General features: G+C 58.5%; 1 protein-coding gene across 2 annotated transcripts; it reads right to left on the bottom strand.

Moving 5' to 3' along the window:
- Positions 1-451: 451 nt before the first annotated feature.
- NECTIN4 (nectin cell adhesion molecule 4) lies at positions 452-17274 on the bottom strand. 2 transcript variants are annotated; one of them, XM_047705528.1, is made up of 9 exons: positions 16939-17273; positions 7870-8229; positions 5852-6142; positions 4823-4943; positions 3786-3934; positions 3356-3512; positions 2864-2939; positions 2483-2557; positions 452-2186 (listed from the first exon to the last, which is right to left on the bottom strand). In XM_047705528.1, the coding sequence occupies exons 1-9, from the start codon at positions 17012-17014 to the stop codon at positions 1962-1964; spliced, it is 1530 nt and encodes a 509-aa protein (XP_047561484.1). In that variant the 5' UTR covers positions 17015-17273; the 3' UTR covers positions 452-1961. The 2 variants fall into 2 exon arrangements, with proteins under 2 accessions (XP_047561484.1, XP_047561485.1); XM_047705529.1 differs by lacking the exon at positions 2483-2557 and having other exon boundaries at positions 16939-17274.
- Between the last annotated feature and the right edge of the window lie 8537 nt (positions 17275-25811).

Here is a 25811-nt window from a genome sequence, read left to right as displayed (position 1 = left end):
AGGCTCAGCCCCAGATGGGCCCGTGACCTCAGCCAAGACACGTTACCTTGCTGAGCCTCAGTGTCCACACGTGTGACCACGAAGAGGGTAAACTGGGTAACCTTTAATCCTTCCAGCTCTTTCTGTGGAACTCACTTAAGTGTCAGCTTCTTTGTCTGTAAAGAATGGAATCTCCTGCCCGCCTCCTAGGCTTGTTTTGGGGAGACTCCAATGCGACCCAGGAGTGACAGCACCACCCACGGGCGCGCTGGCTGTGCGGGAAGGGGCTTTTCACTCTATCCACCTACCCGGGAACTCTCAGAGGTGGCCCAGGGCATCTCTTTCCCCTTTGCCTCCCAGCCACTAGCGTCCCAGCCCCTCCCCTACGTGCGGCCACGGGAAGCCTGGTGCTAAAGGGGGCTGAGTGGTTCAGGGCTCACATAGCCCAGAGGTGAGAGACGAACCAGGCACAACAGCTTTTATCTGTTTATTTAAAAACAGAATATCATTTAATGTACAAATATGCACATATTTACACAAAATGTACAGACTAAGACCCCAGATCTTTGGGCTTTGCATTCAAATTCCTGGGCTGGCTGGGGAACAGGGGATGGCGTCTCTCTGTTGGTCCAGAAATCCGGAGGATTTCAGGCCAAGCAGGGTTTGGGCACAAAACCTGGGTGTTCTGGCTGAGCGTATTCAGGTGGGCCAGGTGACAATCCACAGTGTCCAACCCCAGTCCAGACCAGCAGAAACCGTGGGAAGAGCCCCAGGGGAGTGATCCCGAGGCTCCTGGGGGAAAGGAGACATTCTTGTCCCCAGCAACTCCTTCACACCACCCTAACTCCCCCTCCCTCAGGCTGTAATCACTACCCTATCTCCCTGACACCACAACCAAACCAGGAGCCCTTGTCCCCCAGTCTCCGCAACCCCCGCACCCCCACCCCGAGGGACCACAGACCACTGTGGATGCAGTGAGGAGGAGAGAGGCGGCTGGGGGAAGGGCCCAGGACCCTACCCTGTCCTCCTGCAGCCAGGGACCCAGGGGCTCATGCCCCGACTCAAGACTCCACAGCGCCAGGCTCCCGCCCAAGAGGCTGCCTCAATTCAAGTGTTTTCGAAGGAGCTCCTTTCCAAAGCCCAGGCATGGACCCCTTGCCAGGGTCTGAGCAAGGTCCAGGTTTGCTGACTTCCCATGGAGGCTGGCCTCGAGCTAAGCCAACCAAGTAATAACAAACATCCAGATAAATCAAAGGTTTTTTTGTTTTTGTTTTTAAAGATGTGTTTTCTCTTAGTAAAGTATTCGGAGCAGTATTCCTTGAAGAAACTCCCCCAACAGGCTTAGGTATAGAAAATATGCACATGCAGCAGGCCAGACGCCACCAGAGGCCACCAGAGAACACCGGAAGGCCAAGGGCTTCTCCAGTAAGAGTGCTAGTCCCCGGCTGTCCCCCGGGCTGGCCACTTCAACATTTGCCCCTGGGCTCCCCAGTGGGGGAGCCCGGCTCCCCAACTCAGGATGCCAGAATCCAGTTCCAGCTCTGCCTGCACACCTGGGTCTGACCCACAGTCTCCGTCTCTCCCCTCCAACCTCTGCGTCATTAATACTGCTCTGGGGTCTGAGGGGATAACCTGGGCTTCCAGGTAGAGGGCACACAGCCACGCCATACACAAGCCAAGCCCATCTTAGTTCACTTGGCCTGTAACACACACACTACACACACACACACGCACACACACACGGTCTGTGAACACTCACACAATCATGTGTGCACACATGCACACACGGGACGGCGGGGAGGACTCAACCAGCAGAGCCCCACCCTCACCGAACAGAAGGGTTGGAGGAAAATGTCGAGCAGTCAGTGGGACGGGGAGCAGCTTCCTCAAGAAACAAGGTGTGTAGGGAGGCCCCCATGATGAGTAGAGATTCCCCAGGTCAGCAGAAGGAGCCGGGTTCAGGGGAGGGAGGCAGGCCTGGGTCAGACCAGATGCCCCCGCCCATTGATGTAGATGCCATTGCCCGTGGGTTTGGCCCGCAGGGTCCCATTCTCTTGAACGAAATGGTTCATGGCGTGTTTGATGCCTTCATCCCGGTCTTCCTCCTCCTCGGCCCGCCCAGAGCCCGGAGACAGCAGTTCTGTCTGTGTTTCGATCTCCCTCACCGTGGTCAGTGTGGAGTAACTGCGGCCCTCTGGCTCTTCACTCTGGACACCGAGGGTGGAGGGCGCGTCAGGAACCCAGGCAGGGCCACCAGACAGGATGGGGGTGGGGTAGGGAGGGAGCCAAAGGGTCAGAGGTGAGGCGAAAGCTCTGGGGCTCGGAGCTGGGGCCCGGGAGCAAGTGTCCGGCACGGGGAAGGACGGCGGGAGAACACAGGCACGGCAGACGTGCGGGGGCAGAGACACGGGGACTGGGGCGGGGCCACTGGCCCGCCACCTCTGGGAGCAGGAGAGGGGCCTGAGGAGAGCAGTGGGGACGCCGGTGGGGCCGGGGGCCTCACCATCACAGAGCAGCTACTGTTGTCCTTGAGACTATCAGGGTGGCCCTCGGCTCTCAGCCCTACACTCTCCTCCGGCTGTGGGTCCCGGACATGGGGGAGGAGTCAGAACAGGGCTCGCCGTCCTCCCTCATCACCTCTTCCCCCAACCCGACCTGTCCACTCTCCATGACGCGGGCATCCGCCGCCAACCACTCAGCCTCACCCGGAACCGCTGTGGCTGGTGGCTCTCAGCACAGCCCCCAGGCCCGGGGCAGCCGCGCCCCCAGCTCCCCCATGCCAGGCCCCGCTGCGAGTCAGGGGCCAGACCTGGTGGAGGGCTGTGCTCCTAGTGCGCAGAGGGACCCCCAGCCCTGGGAGGATGCACCCAACCCCGGCACGCACCTGGCTCCTGGGGTCCGCGTGATGGGAATGCAGCCTCCGGATGGAGTTCTCCCTGGTCAGGGTCAACTCCTCCTCACTGGGAAAGACAGGCTCCCCTTAGCTGCTGAGGCTGGTCCTGGGCTCCCAATGTGGGCCCAGCTGTGGCCAAGCCTATGTGAGACGGCGCTGGAGAGGGCGGGTGCTGTGCTATCCCCACGTGTGAGTGAGTGGCTGCAGGTGACAGGGTGTGTGTGTATGTGTGTGTGTGTCCACGCATGCGTTGGAGTGTATGTACTTGGTGATACCCGGGTGTCTGGACTGGACCCTCACTCAGCAGTGTGGTTCTCCCCCTCCAGCTGTGGTCCAAACCCTTCCACTTCCCGAAGCCCTTGGCCCACCTCCCGACCACAAGCTCCCAGTCTCCCCTCTCTCCCCTGGCCTGGCCCCCACCTCCCGCTCACCTGGTCTTTGCTCCCAGCTTAGCTCTACCCACCGGGGACAGGCAGTACTCACTACTTCTGGGTCATCTGCTGAGCCTTGCGCCGATGGTACCGAGACATGAGCACCACCACGACGACCAGAAGGCAGAACAGGAGGGCGGCAATCACACCCACCACCACCACAGAGGCCGACACCAGGTCCACCTGCTTCCCGGGGGTGTCCTGAGGGTCTGCCAGGAACAGGCCTCTGTCTAAGGAGGATGCTCAGATCCCTGACACACCCGCAACCCTCACAAACCCTGCAGCAAACCCTGCAGCCTGGTCCTCACCAAACACATCTCAAACCACCGGCTCAGCCTGACCCTCTGCAAAGTAGTCCCGCAGCCCTGCGCGCCCCCAATCAGCACTCCCACAGTTCACCCTCTCTGTCTCACTTGCTAGTGGCCCTCCGGGCCCTTGGCCCAGCACCCCCCCACCCTGCTGTGTCTGCCCTGGGTGCTCACCAAGAACATCCACAGTGACCTGAGAGTCCCTGGAGGAGAGCTCATTGCTGACGTGGCAGACGTAGATGCCACTGTGCTCTGTGGTCAGCGGAGGAAAGCCCAGCGTGTCCCCTTCCGCTCGGACCCCGCTGGGCAGGGGCCCGTCCAACCTGGAGGACAGGGAAGCTGGGGCGGGCGGAGGCTGCCACCACCCGACGTGCCTGGGCAGCTCTCCACCTCCCTCCCCCATGACGTCACCCAGAGCCGCTGGCTGTTCCCACGGTGCCCCTCCCTCCCCTGGGCAGGTCCAGGCAGAGGCCCCTTCTCCCCGCCGCCCAGCCTGACCCGGGCACCCCCCACACACACCCGGGGAAGATCCACACGCGAGCCATCCCACAGGCTCCCACAGGCCTCAAGTCATCCGGCGCCGGGCACCAGGCCGACGTGGTCTGAGGGCCACACGACAGGACACCCCTTTCCTATCTGGGCTCAGTCGTACTTGGAAAATGTGACCGCACACCCCAGCACCCGGCGTCCCTAACGTCAGGACACTGGAGCGGAGCCCGAGGCACGAGGTCACGTGCACGGCTTAGCGTACAAGAGCGCACCCGTCGAGGGCTCCCACGGGGGTGCCTGACCCCTCCCCAAGCCCCTGGACCGCTCCGATCCGATCCGGCGGAGGTGCCGGCCATTCTGGGGGGTCATGCTGTCGGTTTAAGAGCAGTCACGGCCGGCTCTAGCTTTTTGTCTTGCCCACTTTAGGCACTCACCTAAATACATAAAATGCTAATATTGAAGATAGTGTATTGTATGTCATAATTCTAAAGTTAGGGGGAAAAAAATCCCAAGGATTTACTGTCTTATTCCCTCCCAGTGACCACGTATGGTAGACTCCCTGGTAGGAGTCAATGATAATGTCCTTGTGACCACAGGTAATCGTGCACAGGTCTGGGCATGGGGCTCCATTAATTTGGGGTTCAGGATAGATAGTCCCAGCCCATAAGGAGCACATGGCGGCCCAGTAAGGCAGGGATTGTCCCACAGGGCTAGGCCCTTACCGTGTCCAGTTGTACGAGGGTGGGGGGTGCCCTTCACTCAGGCACTTGAGGGTGGCTCCTTCTTTGCCAACCTGCCACAGCTTCTGGTCTTCAAGGCCCCTCACAGAGGCCTCAGCGAGGACTGGCATGGGAGGTGGGAGGAGAAAGCAGGGAATGAGGCTTTTGATCAGACCATCAAGCTGTTCCTCGAAGGGGCCGAACCTGGCCCACCCATCCTGGCTGGGTCCTTGCAGCACGGCCCCTTCCCCTCTCCGAGCTCCGTGTCCATATTGATTCATCTGGGCAATGAGCCTCCAAGTCCCCCGGAAAAGAGTCACACTTTTTCTGAATCCCTGTGGTTGCCCGCGGTGGGCGAGTCACAGAACAGGTGTTGCATAAACGCTCCCTGATTTTCCAAAGGCTCAATGATCCCGCTCACTCACATATCTCTTTAACGAACATTTGCTGAGGACCTACTTTGGGCCACATGCGGAGTTAGTACGAACAGAAACGAGTCCTCTGCCCGAAGAGGCTGAGACTCGAATGCCCGGAAAACCCTATCTGCCGCTCCCTGAGGACCACCTAAAGCTCTCTGTGTGTGAGGGCCTTGGCCTTCGTGGCTTCTGATTCCGATCAGAGCCCTGTCAAGTCCGTATAATGACACTCCTGCCGCTGCTGGGGACAAGGCAGACAAACAAGACTGAGTAACAGTTGGTAGGTAGTGGAAGGAGGGCTTGTCCAACGAGCACGAGGGCCACGTGGTGTGGCCCGCAGCCTGCGGCAAGCCTGTCTGTCTGCACGTATTTCAAAATGGGTTTTCAATCCCGTGTTTCTACCCAATTCTCCCCACAACCCTGCGGAGCAGGGCAATCTCCCTTGAAAATAAGGTCAGAAGCTCAGAGCGGTCTGAGTGATCCATCAAGGTCATCCGGGACGGGCTCATCTCCCTTTGCACCAATGCTCTCTCAGCCACACAAGGAGGCCTTCGGGATCCAGCCTGGCCAGGTTGCGGTGGCTCAGGGTCTCTCTTCCCAAGATCCATGTACTCACAGGCCACATGGAGGATGTGGGTGATCCTCTGGTCCTGGAGCAGGCCGGGGTGGGACACCACGCAGGTGAGCGGCTGCCCATTCATGCTGCGGCTGGGCACCAGGTGGAACTCTGACGTGACAGCAGCTGAGCGGGAGTGCTTGAACGAGCGGCTGGACGCGGTGCCCTTGACCTCCGTGTCCCAGGTCACGCTGGGGGCTGGGCTGCCCTCCGCTGTGCAGGAGGCTGCTAGCGTCAGGCCCTGGCCCTCTTCTAGCGCGGGACCAGGGTTCAGAGAGGGCAGGGGAGGCACTGCGGGTGGTGGGAGGCAGGGATCACGGTCAGCACACCCACCGGGAGGCCCTGCCCCAGCTGTGTCTCACACAGGCAAACACTTTCTGGCCCTTTTTCTTCTCTTATTTCACCAACATAGACACTAGATGAGTTGTAGAATTTCAGCTGACTTTGTACCTTTCTCTATTATTTTCTTTTACCATGAACATGGATCATTTTTTAATAAACTAATGAAGTAAACAAAAAGCCAATCAGACAACATCTGTCCCCTAATAAGCACAGCCACCACCTCCAAAGCACTCATTATGTGCCGGGTATTGTGCTGAACACTTTATAAATGTTATTTCATTTAATCCTGTCAACAGACCGGCAAAATAGGGATCATTACTCCTGAGTTACAAGAGAGGAAACTGAAGCTTGGGCAGGTGAAATCATTTGTCCCAGATCATCAGCTGTAAGGGGAGGAAGCCAAGATTCACACTTGGCATTTTCACCCCCAAGGCTAGTGTTACTAAGTTCCACGTGGATAAGGGGAAACTGAAGGTCTTTATTTTATATCTTCCTAACATGTCCAGCTCAAGCTCAGAATAGGAAAGACTTAACTAGACCACAGGTCTGGGGCATCTGTGGACGACAAGTGCCCACAGTGCAGAGCAGTGGTTTAAAGGTGATTGTGGGGGCGCCTGGGTGGCTCAGTGGGTTGGGGCCTCTGCCTTCGGCTCAGTGGGTTGGGGCCTCTGCCTTCAGCTCGGGTCATGATCCCAGGGTCCTGGGATCGAGCCCCGCATCGGGCTCTCTGCTCAGCGGGGAGCCTGCTTCTTCCTCTCTCTCTGCCTGCCTCTCCGCCTACTTGTGATATCTCTCTCTGTCAAATAAATAAATAAAATTAAAAAAATATATAAAAAATAAAAAAAATAAAAAAATAAAGGTGATTGTGATCTCCAACCCAACCACATTCACAGAAGGTCCAGACCGAGAAAAGCATCAGCCACGCTAGTCAAAGCTGAGTCTGCGTGTCCCTATCTCAGCCCCATGTTTTTTGATTTTTGCTGTTGTTGTTGTTGTTATTTAGGAGAAAGAGAGCACAAGCAGAGGGAGAAGCAGGCTCCCCCAGTGAGCACGGAGCCCAATGCGGGACTTGATCCCAGGACCCTGGGATAGTGACCTGAGCCTAAGCAGACACTTAACCCTCTGAGCCACCCAGGCTCCCATCAGCCCCATGTTTTAAAACCACGGAACCCAGTTTGGCAAGAGAGGCTGTGAATGAGTGGTTTTGGTGGAACTGTCACAGAAACTAGCAAGTGTAGCTTCCAGAAGAGGAGATGGGAGGTGGGCTGGGGAGAGGAAAGACCTCTGAAAGGCTGGGGTGCAGAAGGCAGAATGAGCCTGGGCCACGTTGCTTCTGAAGGCCAGAGTGACCAAGGTGTGTGTGTGTGGGGGGGTGCAGGTCAACAGAAGGAAGAATGTTCTAATAAACGGATTCTTCCCAAGGCTGACAGAGCTGTAGGTAGCAAGCTGTTGAGGTCACTTGGAGAGAATTTCTAGATTGGGTGGGAGGACGGACTGGATGAGGCCTCCTCACCCCTGCAGGGCCCTCCCCCTCTTAGTCTTTCTCTCTCCGCCCCATGCAATTCTGCAGACCCCATCTCTGCGTCCCCGGGCTCCTGCCTTCGAAGGCGCGCGCCGCGCGGACCTGGCAACTGCACCCGCGGCACCCCCCAACCGCACGCGGCGCCCCCACTTACCCAGCACGCGGAGCCGCAGCCGCGCCTGGAAGCTGCCCGCGGGGAAGGTGCTGACGCGGCACTCGTATTCGCCCTCGTCGGCCTGCACCGCGTTGCGCAGGAGCACGGAGCCGTCCAGGGGGCTCCGTGGGGGCGGCGGCTGCTCCACGCGGCCCTCGTAGGCCGCGCCCACGTGCAGCCCGTATTGGATATGCAGCAGCGCTAGCTCCCGGGGGCCCTCGCCCGCGTCCACCCGAGCCCAGGCCACCTGCCCCACCTGCTCGCCAGGGTCCCCTCGGTAGAAGCAGGGCAGCTTGGCGTCCTGGCCCAGCACCACGGTCACCACGTCCGAGGTCTCCAGCTCGCCGGGCCGGCACCGGCCTGCAGGGGGAGGACAGGAGCGGCCAAGATTAGGGGTGTCGCAGGAACCGGGGTGGGGGTGGGGGGGTGAGGGTGGGGGCACACTTATGCATGATGACAGAGAAGGCCACCAGAACTCACTTTGTGCTTGCCAAGCACCTTCTGTCCATTACCTCATTAGATCCACAAAACCTGCCCAAGAGGTGGGCGTCATTATCACCATTTAACAGATGAGGAAACTGAGACCCAGAGACAGGAAGTGCTTGCCTAAGGCTACCGGGTCCCTGGCTGCAAGAGTCACACCCTCTTCCAGCCCAGGAATGTGTCCTGGGGAATCGTGAGGTGGGAGGCTCTAGCTGTAAGAGAGTTCCCCAGCTTCTGCCCTCGGGGAGCTCATGGTCCTGTCCCAGAAATGGATTTTACTCAGAAAAGACAGGGGAAGCCAGGGACAAACTTTCACAGAAGGTTCCACCTACCAAGGCGGGGTGGGGCAGGGAAATGAATGTTTTCAGGAGGTGTGGCCAGGAGCCAAGACAGGGGTCGAAAACAGCAGGGGTCAAAAACAGCTGGCATCTACCATGGGGCATATAGTGTGGGAAGGGTCCAGCCCAAGGAGCCTTTCAGAACATTCTTTTCATGGCTTGAAGATGAGAGACCTGGATTCCCAGAGAGAAGAAGGTATTCTCTGTGGGAGGAATGGCACGAACCGAGGCTCAGAGACAGGAATGAGCAAGTCACAGAAGAACAGAGAGGCCCCAGGTCAGAGACCCAGAGAGATGAGGTCAGGGCAAACACACGGCGACAGGGTCAGGACTGGGGCCAGGAGCAGAGGACCAGAGACAGGGACCAGTGAGGAAGTGTGCATCCACGAGGCACCCTGGCGTCGCTATCATGTCCCCTCATTTTCAAAGGATCCCTTCCTTGCCCTCATGTAACCTGAGATCTGTTCAGAAAGAAGAAATAGATTTGGGGACAAATACGGAAAGGTGGGACAGACTCGGGTCTAGTGCCCAGTGGTGTGTTGCAGGCTAGCTGTGGGATGGGACAGTCACTGGGGACCTGAGTCCTGTGGGAGGGCCTCATGCAGGAGTCCGGGAGGACCAGAATGGGGAGAGACCTGGAAAGGGATTCTGGGTGCAGGGCTGAGGTGGGCAGACCTGAGGGCCGGAGAGGCTGGCTGGTTCAGGAAGCAGAGAGGGAAGGACACACCTCAGGCAGAGGGTGTGTGTTGAGCAGGAGTGGGACACGAGGTCAGGCCTTCCACACCAGGCAGAGGAGGTCCTGGGGAATCAGTGCAGTGAGGGGCCAGGGGTGACGTGCCCTCCGACGGGAAAGCAGGGACTCTGAAGACCAGAGACACTAGGAACGTTCGTGCTGTGGGACGGGGGGCGGTGTGGGGAGCGCCCCTGGGAGACTGGGCAGGATTTGATCACTGACCAGAAGGAGAGATGAAAGACAAAGGACAAAGACAAGTTTGGTTTCTAGGTTGAGTGACTCAGGAGGGAGGCAGGGCCTGGGGCGGCTTGGGGTCGGGGAGAAATCCACGGGGAGCTGTGGAATAAAGTGTGGGAAGCACAGTGTAGGGGCAGAGTAGGGGCTCGGCCTGGGATGGTGAGAGCTCCTTGCCTTGGAACGGACATCCCGCAACCCCAGCCCCTGCCTCTGGCCAGCATTGCACACGCCTGGCGCACACAGGGCCCCTCCTGGAAGGCCCTCCTCCCTCTCTGGTAGCTCCGCTCGTCCAGGCTGGGACTACTCATCCTTTAGGACTCTGCTTAGACATCACTTCCTCCAAGAGTCCTCCCTCACCCACCCCCACCCCCACCTCGGGCAGGGCGAGGTGCCCTCCCCTGTTCTGCCCTGGTGCCCTGCTCTCGCCTCACCAGAGTCCTGCATCCCCCGGATGGCGTTCGCTCTTTTCTTGTCTGCCAGTCCCACTGGACAGAGCTCCCCGAGACCTCACGGAGGGAAACCTGGTTTCTTATTTAGCGCTTTGTGGCACTTAATGGGTGCTCGATTCATTGTATCGTCTGAATGAATGAATGAGAGAGAAAGAGAGAGAGGCAGAAGAAGGAAAAGGTAGAAGGAAGAGGAATGAGTCTTCAGCTGGGCTGGGCAGACAGGGAAGGGGTTGGCACGGCAACCAGGGCTGTGGGCTGGATAGGCTGGCTACCTGGGTCTGCGGCTAAGGGACCAGGGACCGCACAGAAGGAGAAAGAAGCCAGGTGGGGGGCGGGGGGCAGTTCTCCAGGGAGAAGGTGAAGCCCCATGAGAGTGGACCAGAGGGTTCCAGGGACTCAGAGCCCGGGCCAGGGGAAGGGGTCCCATGGCCCTGCCAGCAGGGGCGGAGGAAGGATGCCGTTGGGAGGACCTGAACAGGACGGGACAGACCTGCAGGGCCAGATACCAGGGCCCTGACCTGCCTAAGCTGGTCTTGGTCCCACCCAGCCCAGCCTGGGGAGTCCAGCTAACTACCCGCACCCCTTCCAGACACCTCCTCCTGGCACTGGGGTGAGCCAGGCTGCCAAGGAAGGGCCGGAGGTGGGCTTGAGATAGGGGATCACCCCCAGGACAAGCTCCGCTTCAGATGCTGCTGTCTGTGGGCGCAGGGATCCCAAGCCCTGGTCCACTGGGCCTCTCTAACCTCCCTAAAGACTATTTCTGGGACGATGTCAGATGGCATATTTCCATCCCTATCCCTACCCTTGCCAACCATCTGCCCCTCTCCACAACTGATCAGCCAGGTTTTCCCCGACACATACCTTCTTTAGGGCACAAGAGGCATAAATGCCTGAGTGGTAATCCTCCCTGTCCCTCCCTGTGAGTCCAGGATCCCCGCTCCCCAGTAATAAGTGGGAGCCCTGCAGGATGAGGTAGGAGGCAGACAGGGGAGTCCCTTCAGGACCTCTCCCATGGTCCCCCACTGTCCTAATCCACTGTTCAGCAGGAGCACACTCTCCTCCAGTTCACGCGCACACACACACACACACATACTCGCACACACGTACACGCACATGTGCTCCGGCTACAAAGGAAGAAGAGGCAGCTTGGGCCCTAGGATCCCTGCCTTGGCTAACTGGACCCAGAAGCCCAGACTTCCAGGCCAGGGCAGGCCAGGACTGCCTCCTCCTTCTCTCCCCCACCCAGTGCCCGCCCGGCGTCAGCATGATGATGTCACCAGAGCAAAGGAGACACACCGCCTGCCTGGTGAGGTCACCCTGCGGGCATGTGGTTGCCGGGCTGGGCCAAGCCCACGGACCCTTCTACTGCAGATCATTTGCTGAGGCTGGTGGGCTGTGCTGGCTGGTCACTCCCCACTCTGACCGTCCCCACCTCTCCTCCCGGGAGCCCCGGGACGCTGGTCAGGAGCTGTGGTGATTCAGACGCTGCCGCACAGTGCCTAGCCGCAGCCACCACCAGCCACCACCTTGCGCAAGGGAAGGAACAGGCCCAACTGGCCAGACGAGATCCCTGCCCTCAGCCTCCCCCACCCCTGGCCGGGCCCCCACGGGCCTCTTTGTGGCCCTGCCCTCTGTGTACCCTGCCCGCTCCCAGACAAGCCCTCCATTCCTGGCCTGGGCTGGCTGCCGGCTCCCCTATACCAGGCCTGGGTCCCAACCTCCCTCTCTGGGTGAGGCCCCGCCTCCGATCTCCGGAGGGGACACTGAGGCAGGCAGCCACAGATGGCAGCGTCTTTGGGAAAGGAGGTCTCCTTCGGGGGGGGGGGGGGGGACTTTCTCCATCAGTATGCCGGCTGGTGCAGATGGGGTGGGGACATGCAGGGGTCCCGGAGGAGGGTGTGTGAGGAGGGCGGAGGGAGTCAGTGGGAGCCCCCACGTGTATGGCATCTTCAGGAGAGGGCCTGGCAGGTCTCAGTGCGGGGCTCACCGTGGAGGCCGGCTCCTTCCACGAACTGGAGAGTGTTTCACACTCGTGTGTGCTCACAGCTCATCCTTAGGGAAGTGGAGGTGCTTGTCTGTGTGGGGAGAGGGGAGCCATGGAGTGGCGAGTGCGGGCGAACGTATGCGCAGACACGACTCCGTGCACGAGCGTCTCACAAGCCCGCGTGCACGGCGCGCGTCCCCGGCCCGCGGGGCTCTGAACACTGAGGAAATATTTTGATGTCGGGTTCTCCTCGCTCCGCATGTCTGTCTGTCCTAGCTGCCCTCCGTCAGGGGCGTGTGGCTCTGTGCCTTCACCTCTGTGTCTCAGCTGGAGTGTTGCCAGGCACCCCTCCCCACCTCACCCCAGACTTGAGGGCAGATTCATCTCAGGTGGAGGTAGGTACCCAGAGATGAGGTCACTGTCCCTCCAGGTGATGGGAAATTGCCATCCAGGACTCCCCAGCGGAGCAAAACAAAAGCTCACCCTACCCTTGCTCCTCAGGTTCCTACTAGAAGGACTCCCACCTTTCTCACCACTCCCCCCTCTCCCCGAGTGCCCCCCCACCAGCCCCTGGGGGGGGGCAGGAGGCCTCTCTCTCCCTGGGAATCTGTCAGGCCTCTGCTGCTGCTGCTCCTGCCACCACCAGAAAAACCAGCTTTAGCTCCAGGCCTGGGGTAAGGGCTGTCTGGTGTGGGTTTGGTGGGAAGGGGGGGGATCGTGCCTAGGGCTAAGGGGAGGGGTCCAAGCTGTCCAGGGGCTCATTCTCCTTTGTTAACACTTGCTGCCCCTCACCCCACAGCAGGGCCTCTACCAGACAGAGCAGGAATCTGTGGGAGAGTCTGGGGTGAGACAGAGGACCCGGGAGGAGCCCCGAAGCCCCCATTTGGGACAGGTGGCATCAACAACCTGGGAGCCCATTTTCTTCCCCCCACAACCTTGGCCTTGGCCGAGTGCTAAGGAACTCAGAAAACTAGGAGATTCTCCCTCCGCCTCATCTCAGTCCCTCACTTAGCCCCCATTGTCCTAAGCCCCCCAGCTTAGTGAGAGCTTCCCAACCCGGGCAAAGTGCCCACCCACAGATTAGTGTCTGGGGAGGGGGGCCACACCGATCCCAGGGGGTAGGCGAGAACAATGCGGGAGGACAGGCCTTGAGGCAGCCCGGCTCTGGCCCAGACACAGCTCCCAGCGCAGATAAGTCCCCTAAACCCCCCCGGAGCCAGAGTCTGAGCCCGGCTGAGTCACCACAACAGCCACACTGTGGGTGGGAGACCCAGAATTCAGCATCTCTCAAACTCCTGAGATCCTAGCCATCCCCCACCCCGAAATCCTGCCACCCCCCCCAAAGTGGGGGCTAGCTCTGCCTCACCCCACATCATCCCTCAACCCAGCTCTAGGGACTCAACCCGTCTTAAAGGCAAGCAGGGAGGAGTTGTCCAGCGAACTCGGGGAAAAGCTTCTGAGACCAGAGGCTCCCAGTCCCGTGGAAGATGGATCCAGTCCGCCTCCTTCACAGGCCCCCAGCTCTAAACTTGACCTTCAACCTTTGCCTGAGATTCAGTGTCAGACCCAGCTCCTCTCCTCCCTTCCCTCCTGACTCAGCTCCACACCCCACTCCCAGCCCTTCGCTCGGCTAGGCTTTGGTCAGTCCCAGGGGAAGTTGTGGGGGCCAGAAAGTCCGGGCCTCCTCCCCTCAAAAGGCCTGCTCCCCACGGTGGCCGTGCTCCTCAGCCTGCAGCGCTCCAGGGCCCCGACGCTGTGGTCTAGAAGCTGGGACCATGGGCTGGGGGCAAACTCCTCTGCCATCTCTGGAGCTGGGGACCCCTTAGCCCAGCCCCCCTGAAACACTAGGGTGGGACCAAGGTCACTGGGGCCACAGGGCTTCCGTGGGATTCTCCTAGTCTCCGCCACCTTGGGTGGGAAAGCTGGCCTCCCCTGCTGACTTCCCTAGGTTTGGGTACCTCCTGCCTGACTCGGCCTGCCTCCCTCGGTCTGCCCCCCTCTGTAAACAGGAGTAGAAAAGCAAGGATGGGGCCCCTCCCTTTCTAGGAAACTAACCTCGGGTAGAAAGCTGATCCTAATCCTCGGAAGGCAGACCACAGAATTCAGGGAAGCCCTCATCCTCTGGTCCTATAGGACCCAGTTGGGCCCAGAAAAAGAGCTAGGAACAGGGATCTAGTGGAGGGGAGCCTATAGATTTGGGCCTGTAGATTTGGGCCCCTTGGCCCTGGGGCAAGAGATGGGGAAGGGAGAAGGGAGGGGACCTCACCCGGAAACTCATCCCATTAAGGAGAGACAAAGAGCTGTGGTGTCAGGCGCCTCCCTGTCAGGGGTGGGGCAGGGCCCTGAGGCTCAGAGCTCTAATGGCCGGGAGTTGGGGAGGGTGGGCACTGATTTGCAGCCGGGCAGGAGCAGGGGCAGAAGGCAGCGTCCAGGGTATAGGCCCCCTTGGTCCCCCCCACCCAAGAGATGGGCCAGGACCTTTCCCCTGCTGTCACGAGGCTGGACTGACCACTTCCTCCAGCACCCAGCACCGACCGCCCCCGCCCCCTGCCCCAGTCAGGGGCTGGACAGTCACAAAGCCATAGGCCTGCAGAGCTGGAAGGTCCATGGAGATCATCAGGTCCTACCTCCTGGTCTGCTGAAGTCCACACTCTCAGCTTCCCAAGGTCACCTAGCAAATTCATAGCAGAAATGGGGCCAGAATGCAAGATTCCTGACCTCCTGTCCAAGGCTTTTTCAGAAACAAAAACAGTCCTGCTTCCCCGGGGGTTACAGAGAGGAGCCAGAATGGGGGTGGTGGTGGAGAGGGTCACCAGGCTGGGAACTGAGCTCCAGGCTTCAGAGTACCCTCCAGCCCTGCACACGTCCTAGCAGCCCCAGTGGAGTGGTGGCTGGCTGGGCACCATGTCCCTGGGATAAGCCTGGGGCCAGGGTGTCCCCATAGCCATAGCCCCCGCCCATCAGGCAGCGAGCAAGGTCAGGGTGATGCCCTGACTACAGGATGTCTCCTTTCCCCTTCCCTGGGCTTCTCAGCAAGAAGAGCTTTGTGTCCTGGAGAACAAAAGCGGGGACCACATCTGGTCCCTACTCTGTCTCCAGCAGCTAGCACCCCAGCTGCACCCAGCATTCCCCAGACATACAAGCCTTTAATGGGCAAGGGGCTGGGAGACCAAGACACTCACCTTGGTCATACTTCTAACACTGTTCATCTTTTTCTTTTCTTTTCTTTCTTTCTTTTTTTTTTTTTTTTAGGGAGAGCGAGCAAGAGAGTGTGTGAGCAGTGGGTGGGGGAGTGGGTGGGGGAGGGAGAGAGAAAATCTTAAGCAGACTCCATGCCCAGTGTGAGCCCAGTGCAGAGCCCAACACGGACCTCGATCTCACGGCCCTGAAATCATGACCTAAGCTGAAATCAATCAAGAGTCTGACGCTGAACCGACTGAGCCACCCGGGTGGCCCTAACATATAGTAATCTTAAGACGTCTTTTGCCTACCTTTTTCTCTTAGGTAGTTTTCCCGTCTGCAAAATGAGGCAGTTCTAGCGGGGGCCTGTCCAGCCCCTTCCATGTCCTGAGACCCCATGACGCCATCATTCAGGGGTGGGTAGATCCCACAGGAGAGTGGCTGCCCATTTCCCTGGCCCCAGGGGCCGGACCCCACCCTCTGGGCCTGAGCAGGTGAGGAGCGTCTGGAAAATGGGAATTGAGATGGGCTGGGAGGCAGGGGTTAGAGCTCAGTATCCTGTGATTGGAGGCTGGCCAACGACCTGTCGCTCCCATTATAAGATCAGAGGAAGCGTGGCACCCACCCGCACATCTGTGCCTCATTCTCCCCCCAGCTTCAGCGGGGGACAGAGACAGAGACGGGAATCACTGCAGCGCACTGCTCAACAATGAGATTCCCTTGCAGCTGAGCCTGAGGCCATCCGGACAGGGCTCTGTCTTCCGAGGACAAAGATTCCTCATTTACTCATTACCCTGGAAGCAGCCTAGGGAATCCCACTGTGGTCTCACTGTGCACACGCGGGCATAGACACACACAATCTCTCTCTCTCTCCACCTCTCTGAAGATTATAAATTCCGGTAACTCATACGCATCAGGCAAGAGTAACAGAAGGCATCTAGTCAAGGAAATAAGGGGACAGGGAATAAACAAAAGGAGGCCACACCCCGTCTAGAAGGTTCCCTACCCTAGACCCCCCTTCATCCAAGTATCACGCCCACCTGACCACCCAGACGGTTAACAGTGTGCCCAGCGAGAGAGAGGGGCCAGAGTGGAGGAGCTTCCAGCTCCCCAGCTGTCTCCCAGCAGGTGCTCCGGTCTCGGAACTCTCAGACATCAGGGAGAGGGGAGAAGGAAACAGGAACGCCCTGTCTACTCTCTGGGCATCAGGCTTCCTACCTCTGATGATTCTAAACCGGCTCAGCCCTGAGTCAGCCCAGCACCAGTCAGCAGTTTTGGAGCCTGGGGGGCAGGCGAAGGAGCCTCCAGGAAGCCCTGGGGTGAGAGGGTCCCTACCTGCTCCCCCACCCCACCCCCCTGCCCGGGCCACCATGTCTTGTTTCTTAGGCGAGGCTGTGGCAGAGGTGATCGGGGACTCCAGACACAGCGACCTGGCCTGGGGCTGAAAGAGGGCACGAAGGGGAAGAGCGACCCCGGCTCTGCGGGGGGCCCTACTGGCAAGTCGGGGTGGGAGAGGCAGATCGGTTCGGCAGTCCAGAGTCAGAGGAAAGAGAATGTTTACGTGTACGCGCGTGTATGTGTGTGCGTGTGTGTAAGTGTGCGTGTGTAAGTGTGTACTGGCTTGGCCTCGGAAGCCAGGGTCCTGATGGCTCAGGCAAGTCCTACCTGTAAATGATGCCAGCAGCAGCAGCAGCAGCAGGGCCTCGGGCCCCCACATCTCGGCTCCCAGGGACAGGGGCATCGTTCAGAAGGCGGAGCTGCCCACTGTTTCTGAAGTTCCACCGAGTTCTCCCTGGGAGCCGGCTCTAGAGCTGGAGAGGGCACCGACCGGGAGACAGGAGATCACGGCGTCTTCAGGCCTGAACACACCTGCCTGTCCCTCTGGGGTCCAGCCCTGCTGTGCCCACCCAGCTAGAGCTACCCCCCAAAGGCCGTGGTCGGGAGCTCGGAGCTCCCCTAGAGCTGCTTCCCACGCCGTGGCCAACAACGATGGCAGAAACCTGGGAACCTGCTCAGCAGGTCAGAACAGGTGCGTCTCCGGGGGTTGGGCCTGGCACGGAGACTCAGCAGCCACCGCCCCCACGGCCTGGGCTAGCTAATGGGCGCCAGTGAGGGAGGGAAGGAGGGAAGGACCTGGTGGGGAGGGAGGGGGGATCCCATCATCAGCTCCAGGCTTTACCTGGCAGCATGGAAGAGGCTGAGAAGGGAGAGGCAAGGTGCAGGGCGGGGGGTGGAGGGCTGGGAGGGGTAGAAGAAGGCCCAGGGTGGCTCAAAGAGGGAGGCACTAGGCCAGGAGGAACTGGGGCAAGGCCCTTGTGGGTGGAAAGGAACCCAAGCATCCCACACCCCGGCCAGCGTTGCTGCCTCCCTAGGACCTTGCCAAGTTCCCCAATCTCCTGGAGGGGTTCAGCCTTGATGCTGAGAATCGAAGACCGGAACTGAGAAGTCCAGTACTGGCCCCATAGACCTCATTCTCCAGATGAGAAAAGAGGCCCAGAGAGGGGACCAGGCTTGCTGGAGGACATACAGCTTCGATAGTAACACGGTTTTCTTGGACAGCTCTATCCCTGAGACAGGGATCTAGTTCAAAGATCCCGGAGAAGGAGCTTAGGTGATGCCCTCGATCCCACGTTCTATAGCAGAAGCCAAAGGACTGACGGAGAAATTAGCCCCTGCCTCCTGGCCTCCCTAGCGGGACTCTCTCAGCTTCAGCACCTCCCCGTCGCCCGGCCAGGAGTCCCAAAAGCGCATCAGCATAAGTCTTCATGGTTCATTTTACCCTTTTATTCCACGGTCATGTAATGAGAGCACGTCTGGACTTTGTGAGGGTAATCTTCATTTCAAATACTCTGTCCTTGTATCCTTGTAAATATATGTACTCACACTCGTAAGACCTCGAGCATCAAATGCCACCACCAAGTCACACAAACCCCTCCTGGCCAGTCTGGGATAGCCAGGGGAAGGGAACCAGCTCTGAGCCCCCTGAAAACTGGGTGAAGGAGAGGGACAAGCTCATGGGCGGACTGGGGTTAAGAAAACCAGGTAAATACAGAGTGAAACATGAGAAAAGAAAATACAGGTTAAGTTTGGGAGCAGGACCCTTTTGCCTGGCCAGAGGCGGGAGGGACTCCAGAGCAATAAGGGAAGGTCATCTCGTGTAAGGGTCTCCCATACCCCACGGCCCACGCCCCCAACTCTGCCAAAATCAAATTCATCTTTCCAAGCGGACCTCAAGTGCCACATCATCCACGAAGCTTTCTCAGCTCCTCCCACCCAAAATGAATCTTTCTCCCTCTATTCTTCCCCAGTCTCTGCTAGTCCCTTTATTATAGCTTGTGTCCCCATAATTTGTGCACATCTTATCTCCTTTACTAAATGTAAGCTTTGGTTCACAAAGCATGGATTGGAGCCTGCTGCGTGCCAGGGACTCGGCAAATATGTGGAGCTTTAGGGATCGGACCAGAGCCGGGGTCTGTGAGCTGGTGGAACATCAGGCTTGTTTGATGACCTCATCTCTGTCACCCCTGCTAGGTCAGCCCGCAGCACTTAGTGGGCACTGAACACGTTTTTGTCGGAGGCATGAGTCGGTGAGTGGAGGGATGTCAGCATGGAAAGGGTGGTGCAGGAGGGTCAGTGAAGGGGAGATCCCGACTCTCCAGAACTCGGGCCGTCACCCAGACTCGCACCCCCGCCTCTGGACCGTGACCCCCACTCCGGTCCAGATCCAGCTCCCGGCAGTGGCCATACTGGTGACCTCTTCTTCGAGGGCTATTTCCAGCAGGTCAGGGGTGGCCTCGGGGGCCAGGCCAGATGCCCAAACTCCCCAGTTTCTCTCCGCCTCCACCTTGGCAAACCCCCTCCCCTCCTTAGGACGCAGGTCCCTGCCTGTGCCCGAGGAAGAGCCTCACCCCGATGCCGCTTTGAGATCCGCTGCGGCAGGGGTGGAGCAGGGCCAGGGGGGATGGGAGGGGGGAGCATCCTGTGTTATAATTATAATTATCACACCTTGGATCCTATCGCATGGTTTCAGAGGAGCTCCTTTCCTTCCCACGGATTCACCCCTCCTGGTCCAGGAAACCGGTGGAGAAACTGAGGCATGGGTGTGGGAGAGCAGTGAGGTCACAGGGTGGGCATCCCGCTCCTGTATCCCCCGCCACCCCTGCCTTCCCGTTCTCAGGATACCCCCACCCCTCCACAGTGCCACTGGCCAGGAAGTCTGCAAGCGCCTCCGTCACGCACCCCTGCTCTGGCCATATGGAGCACTGAGGGGAGGTGGGACTTGCCAAGGCCAGGATGTCCCCAGGGCAGTCAGGCCAGGCAGCTGCTCCTGGCCTTGGCTTGAGGTAGGAGTCTGGCCCCCGCTCACCCAGCGATCCCCAAGTCGCTCTTCGCCCTGTGCCCTGGTGCATCTCACGAGAGTCGTGCTCTTGGGGGAACGGGTCCTCACACTTATGCCTGCCCCTTCCCTCATCTGGGACGAGGCCTCGGGGAAGGCAGATTCCAGGGCTGGGGCTGGAAGAAAATCCTGGCTGGGGGAAACCTTCTAGACCAGTGCCTGATTTCCTGGGTTCTGTTCTTTCTTCCTTATTGAAACCCCATTCCCCTCGTGCTTCACAACCCACCCTCCTCCCACCCAAATTCTGGGCCCGACTAGTGGGAGTGATTCAAGCCCAGGCGGCTTGAGTGTGTGTACCCATCTGGGCGGCAACACCGTGCCTGCCTGCCTCAGTTTACCCACAGACACTCAGTGGGCACCCCTTTGCGGCAAGCTCCAGGGAGGGGACAGGGACACCTCACATGCAGTCCCTGCCCTCCAGGAGCCCTCAGGGAGAAGAGCTGGGAAACAAACTACAGGACGCTGTACCCCGCCAACTTTGTTCTCTTCGTGTCTCTGTGCACCTGCTGTGTCCACACTTGGGGCTGTTCCCGTGAGCACAACAGCCGACGTTTACAGTCTGTGTGTGTCCAGGCGTCTGGTTACAACTCATCTCTGTCCCCATGGCAGACTGCACACCTAAGCCAAACTGGTCGGAGTGGGTTGTGCTGAAATTTTTTGTTTGTGTCAATGGGACTTGGAGGTGAGTCAGGGAGGGACATGGATGGGTGGGGTGGGGAGAAGAGTGAGAGTGAGGGTCAGGCCAAGCGAGGGTGGGGAGGAGCTGGTCAAGGCGGGGTAAGGGCTGGGCTGGGGGCGGTCAGGTGGAAGGGTTGGGGTAGGAGTAAATCAGAGAGCTCCTTAATGAGTAACAGCCCTATTCCAGTGAGATCAGAGAAGAGTCAGAGGCTTGGGGGCGGAACAGGGGGAGACCCTCAGGCTTTGGGAGAGAGGAGAATAGATTATAAATCAGAATGTCCCCCCAGTGGGGACAAAAGGTCTGTGACCCATGTCTATCTAGCTTTGCTTCTCCGTGTCATAGGAAGCCGTCTCTGATCTGCTCATTGCCTCGGTCTCTACAGTTTGTAGAGAAAGGGTTTGGGCGTGCTGATGGACACTGTGGTGGAAGACTGCTGACATGGGAATTGATGCTGTCCCCCAGGACCAAAGCTGTTTCAAGCTTAAAGCTTGCTTCTCCTCCTTCCTAGGATGCCCCCCACATGCAGAGATCCCCACACAGAGAACAGGTTCCGGCAGCTTTTCCTCCGCTGGAAAACATGTTTGCCCCCTGGGGCTGGAGCATCACGGTGCCCATGTAAGGATGGTGGCATCCTGTTTTCCAAGAGATTTCATCTGAAGCTTCCGTCCGACACGTGCTGCGCTGTTCCTGTCTCCCCAGGCTGCAGGCTCCGTGACGCCTAGTCCCCGGCCCCATTCCTTCCCGGCAGCCACACTTCCTCGTTGCCTCCCAACTCCCTTGGAGCTCAGGGGGCTGGAGTTGCTTGTTCCTAAAGAGGTCTACAGCTGGAGTGACCCACCGGGGGACATGGCTCAGCAAAAGGCACATGTGGGCCCCGTTCCTTCTGAGATGGGGTGCAGAATCCCCTCCTCCCTGCTCTCACTCCACAGGCTCCCCAGGCACCTGCAAGTACATGACCATGAACTCAGGGATGGGGGCCTGCCTGGAGTAAGAGAGATGCTTTTATTCTTTGACCCTGGGTTTCTGGATGGCCTGGTACTTTTAGAAGGCTCCAGAAATAGGTCATGGCGGGTCTAGGACAAGAGAGGGAGCCCTCAGGGAAATCAGAGTCTTCCCAGCAGTGACAGCAGCGGCAGGAGATACAGCAGCAAGGAGTAAGCGCGAAGTCAGGCAGGGTCCTGGGAGCCTGGTGAGAGAATGGCTTCTAATGAGGACCCCAAGCTGGGCCCCCCTGCACTCTCCCAGTCTCCACCCCAACCACAGAAGGCGCCAGGATCCTCCCAGGAAGCCCACCCGCTGGGAAACATGGAGGCAGCCCCCAAGGGCCAGCCGGCTCGCAGAGCCCACACCGCCAGGGGTGCCTTCAGGAAGCTCCAGGCCTTTGGCGCTTCTCCCGCTCATCCAAACCCTCATCCAAACGCTCAGCTCGGATGCAGCGGGTCTGCTGTCTCTGCCAACCAGACAGCCGAGCCACTTCCTGGCCACCCGCCTGCGCTCCTGTCACTCCCGCCTCAGCCGCCCCCGGAGGAAGGCAAGCCTGCCCAGGCGCTACAATCCAGCCTCAACCTGGGACCGGGCAGTGCGGGTGGCAGGGCCGCTTCGGAGTCCAGGAGGCCCAGGGCTGTGGGGAGCCTGGAAGGGCTGGGAGCTTCTCCAAGAGTGGGAAAGGCCCTGAGGGCAAAGGCAAGCGTTCCTGGAGGGGAGATGTGAGAGGAGAGGGGCCGAGGCTGAGAAGACAGGAGGGGGAGGGCAATACCAGTGGAATGGGGGAGGAACTAGGGACTCCCGTAATTTGAGGGCAGATTTTCTTTTGAAGTGTGTTGGCGGATCTTCCTTCTGCGTGGCCCTGGAACGCCCGCCTGCCGGTCTCATGAACCCAAGGTCCGTCCTGCTCTCCCCTCCGAGACCCTGGCCCCCACGCAGCTGCAGCCTGCTCAGAGGCCAGGACGCGGTGCCGCTGCAGAGGGATGGGGCCCAGGGGCCCTGGGAAGCAGGGACCCATTCTCCTAGTCCCGAGACACCCCCCAAGGCCTCACTCCCATTGCCCTTGGAGACTGGGCCCCAACCCCGCCTGTTTGCAGCCCTGCAGACAGCGAGGTTGGGAGACGTCCAGGTCTGCGGCCGAAGCAGGGGCAGGCCTCTGACTCCCCCCACCCCGAGCAACCCCCCACACCCAAGAGGCACCACAGGCCTCACCTTGCAGACAGCCCCAGTCCCTGCCCTCCAGCATCACCCTGAAGCCTTTCTGAGACTATTTCACCTTCAATTCTAGAAGTGGCGTTAAAAAAAAAAAAAGAAGAAGAAGAAGAAGAAGAAGAAGGGCTAGGGAGCAAGAAACAGAGAGTTCCTTCCTGTGATAGTTTGCAAGATCCAGAGGCACTGGTCCATGAACTAGAAGGAAAGGGTAGAGGAGCAGAGACGGGTCTAACTCCCCCTGCCAGCCTGCTTCCCTCCTGGGCCTGGGCCTCCCTGCTCTAAGGTCTCTTGTGGGTCAGTCCTAAGCCCTGGAAAGGGCCCGTACGCTGTAGCTCACTCAGTCCTCGTCAGGAACCCAAACCCTAGGACTGTGCCCAGGGACAGTCCACAGTCTACAACACAGCCAAAGGGGAGACGCCTGGCCACTCCTGGAAGGTTCCAAAGCAAAGTCAGACAGTTGGCTCTGTTAAGCAGGACAGAGAGAGAGCGAGAGAGAGAGAGAGAGAAGGGAAGACTCAGAGAGAGAAACACAAAAGTAGAACTGGCAAGAGATAGATCTCAGAGCACAGAGATACAAGCAGACACCAAGAGAAAGAAAGGAGTGGGGGAGAAGGAGACAGACATGGAGGAACGATGAGGGTAATTCAAAGAGACAAAGAAGCTGAGACAAAGTCTGAAACAGAGCTAGGAAGACCTAAAGAGAAATTTCTGAATGCCTCCTTGCCCACTGCTGCCCCTTCCTCCTGCTTCCCTCTTCTGCGCTCAATTTCAACCACTCAACATGGACCCAGTGACATTTACCTACTCAGATTCGCCAAGTCCCTTAGCAATTCAAGTTTTTGCCCATTCTTAGCCCCCCTCCACCGTCCTCTAATCTCCTGATTGCCTCCCCCGCTTTACCCTGTCTGCTCACCATCCCACCTTTCTCTCATACTCCTTCCTGCTCACATCTCAGTTCGGACGAGCCCTCAAGATCTGGCCTCTTGTCATCTCTTTTCCTAGCCGTCCCTCTCTCCTTCTGTTCATCCAAGTCCTTACTCTGGCTGAACCAAGAGCAAAGAGCCAGAATTAGGGCCAAGAAGGCATGGGACCAGGCAGTCCACTGGCCAGAATGAGCTGGGGAAAAACGTAGAAAGTCAGACGACAAGGGAGGAAGGGGAGGTTGGGGGGACGACACAGGCAGAAGGGTTGGAGTCTGGAGAGCATCTCCCTGAACGGTGCTGAGAACCAGGGACGACGGCTCCAGGGTCAGAGTGAAGTTCAGGGAAGGAGAAAATGGAGTAAGAGTTCTGTGAAGGACTGAGGCGAGCAGATGGTGATCTGGGGCTGGGACAGACGTCGGAGATTGGGAAGCTGGGCTGTAGGCCCCCTGCTCACCAGAAACAGCCGCCTGACACCAAACTCAGAGGACCCTGTCGGGACGGGGAGACCGTGAGGACGACCTGCCGCCAGCCCCCTCTCCTGCACAGAGGCTGTCCCTGGATGTTATTAGCAGGGGAAGCAGGGCCAGAAAAGGAGGGGCCCTGCTGTTCTCACACGGTCCCCTTTCAGGTCTCCCCTTCACTTTATCCAAGTGCCGCTTCCTTCCTGGAGCGCTGACAGAGCCATCGCGGACCGCTCCAGATGCTGCTCTGGGTGTAAAGTAGATGTCCGGCAAAGGCAGCCTGACTTTTCTCTTTTTTGTCTTGTTCTTCCCTCTCTCACTTTCCCCTGGGCTCTTTTCTGCCTCCTCCAAGATACGGGCTTGACTCTGACCAACCGGAGGAGGCAGGGGAGGAGTGACGGGCAGCTCATGCCCTGGGTCTCTGTCATGGATAAAGGCCTCTAAGACACTAGATGGGACTGGGAGTGGGGGTGGGGGACAGCCAACGAGTGTTTAACGTTCAGGCTCTATGTGCAAGCGAAGTGCGAACGGCTGAGGCCGCAGAGTCAGAGTGGAAGCCCGGAGGAGGCACAGCAGCAGTGAGGGAGAAGCTAGAAAGGCCCCTGGGGTGGGGAGTTCCCTGTTCTACCCAATAGAGGCAGAAAATGAGTCTGTGCCCGGGCATCTGGCTGGCTCGGTCAGTGGACCAGTGATTCTTGATCTTGGGGTTGTGGGTTCGAGCCCCAGGTTGGGTATAGAGGTTACTTTAAAAAATAAAAGCTTTGACAAGTCAAGCAGAGAGAGTCAATTATCATATGGTTTCACTTATTTGTGGAGCATAACAAATAGCATGGAGGACAAGGGGAGATGGAGAGGAGAAGGGAGTTGAGGGAAATTGGAAGGGGAGGTGAACCATGAGAGACTATGGACTCTGAAAAACGATCTGAGAATTTTGAAGGGGTGGGGGGTGGGAGGTTGGGGGCACCAGGTGGTGGGTATTGTAGAGGGCACGGATTGCATGGAGCACTGGGTGTGGTGCAAAAATAATGAATACTGTTATGCTGAAAAAAAATAAAAAATAAAAAAAAAATAAAAAAAAAATAAAAGCTTTGAGGGGGAAAAAGGGAAGGAAATGAGCCTGGTAAAATGGGCATATAGGCCACAAAGGGCCACTCCCCAGGCAACCCGTTGCTTAAATCCTAGGAGCGTGACAGATTTCAGTCGGGCTGTTAGAAGGCCGGCTGGCTCTCAGATTTCAGTCAGGGACATTATAAGTTGGGGGTCTGGGAGGCACCTGGGTGGCTTCGAGTCTGACTCCTGGTTTTGGCTCAGGTCATGATCGGAGGAAGGTCATGAGAGGGAGGCCTGTGTCAGGCTCTGCCTCTGCCCTCGGTGCAGAGTCGGCTTCCGATCGCCTCTCCCCCTTGCCCTCTGCCCCTTGCCCGCTCGTGCTCTCTCACTCTCTCAAATAATAAATAAAACTTAAAAAAAAAAAAAGTTGGTGATTTTTTTAGAGATTTTGTTACCATGATCTGGGAAAACTGAGGACCCTCTTTGTTAGACCCCGCAGACCCTGGGAAATCTGGAAATGAACGGGCAGCGACTTTCAAAGCTCTTACGGGGTCTCGGCTTTAGGGACAGGTGGGAAACAGGTATTGTGACCTTCCGGTCTCTGTCCCTTCCTGCCCATACTCTGTCCATGCTGTTTTCTCTGAGGGCCAGAAGCTAGGGTCAGAGGCCTGTGCCATCAGACCCCTGAATTCCATGTCCGCCCCACTGCAGCCCGGGAAACTCTCCATGCCTCCATCCTGGGGCATGATGGGGGATGAGTTGATGCACAGAAACCAAAGGTAGAAGCAGCAGCCAGCCCTCCCATCGGCAGCCCGGCGCTGGGGGCGCGCGTT

This window comes from Lutra lutra, chromosome 15, assembly GCF_902655055.1.
Source record: "Lutra lutra chromosome 15, mLutLut1.2, whole genome shotgun sequence".
Taxonomy (NCBI): Eukaryota; Metazoa; Chordata; class Mammalia; order Carnivora; family Mustelidae; genus Lutra; species Lutra lutra.
This window is presented reverse-complemented; position numbering and strand designations above follow the sequence as displayed.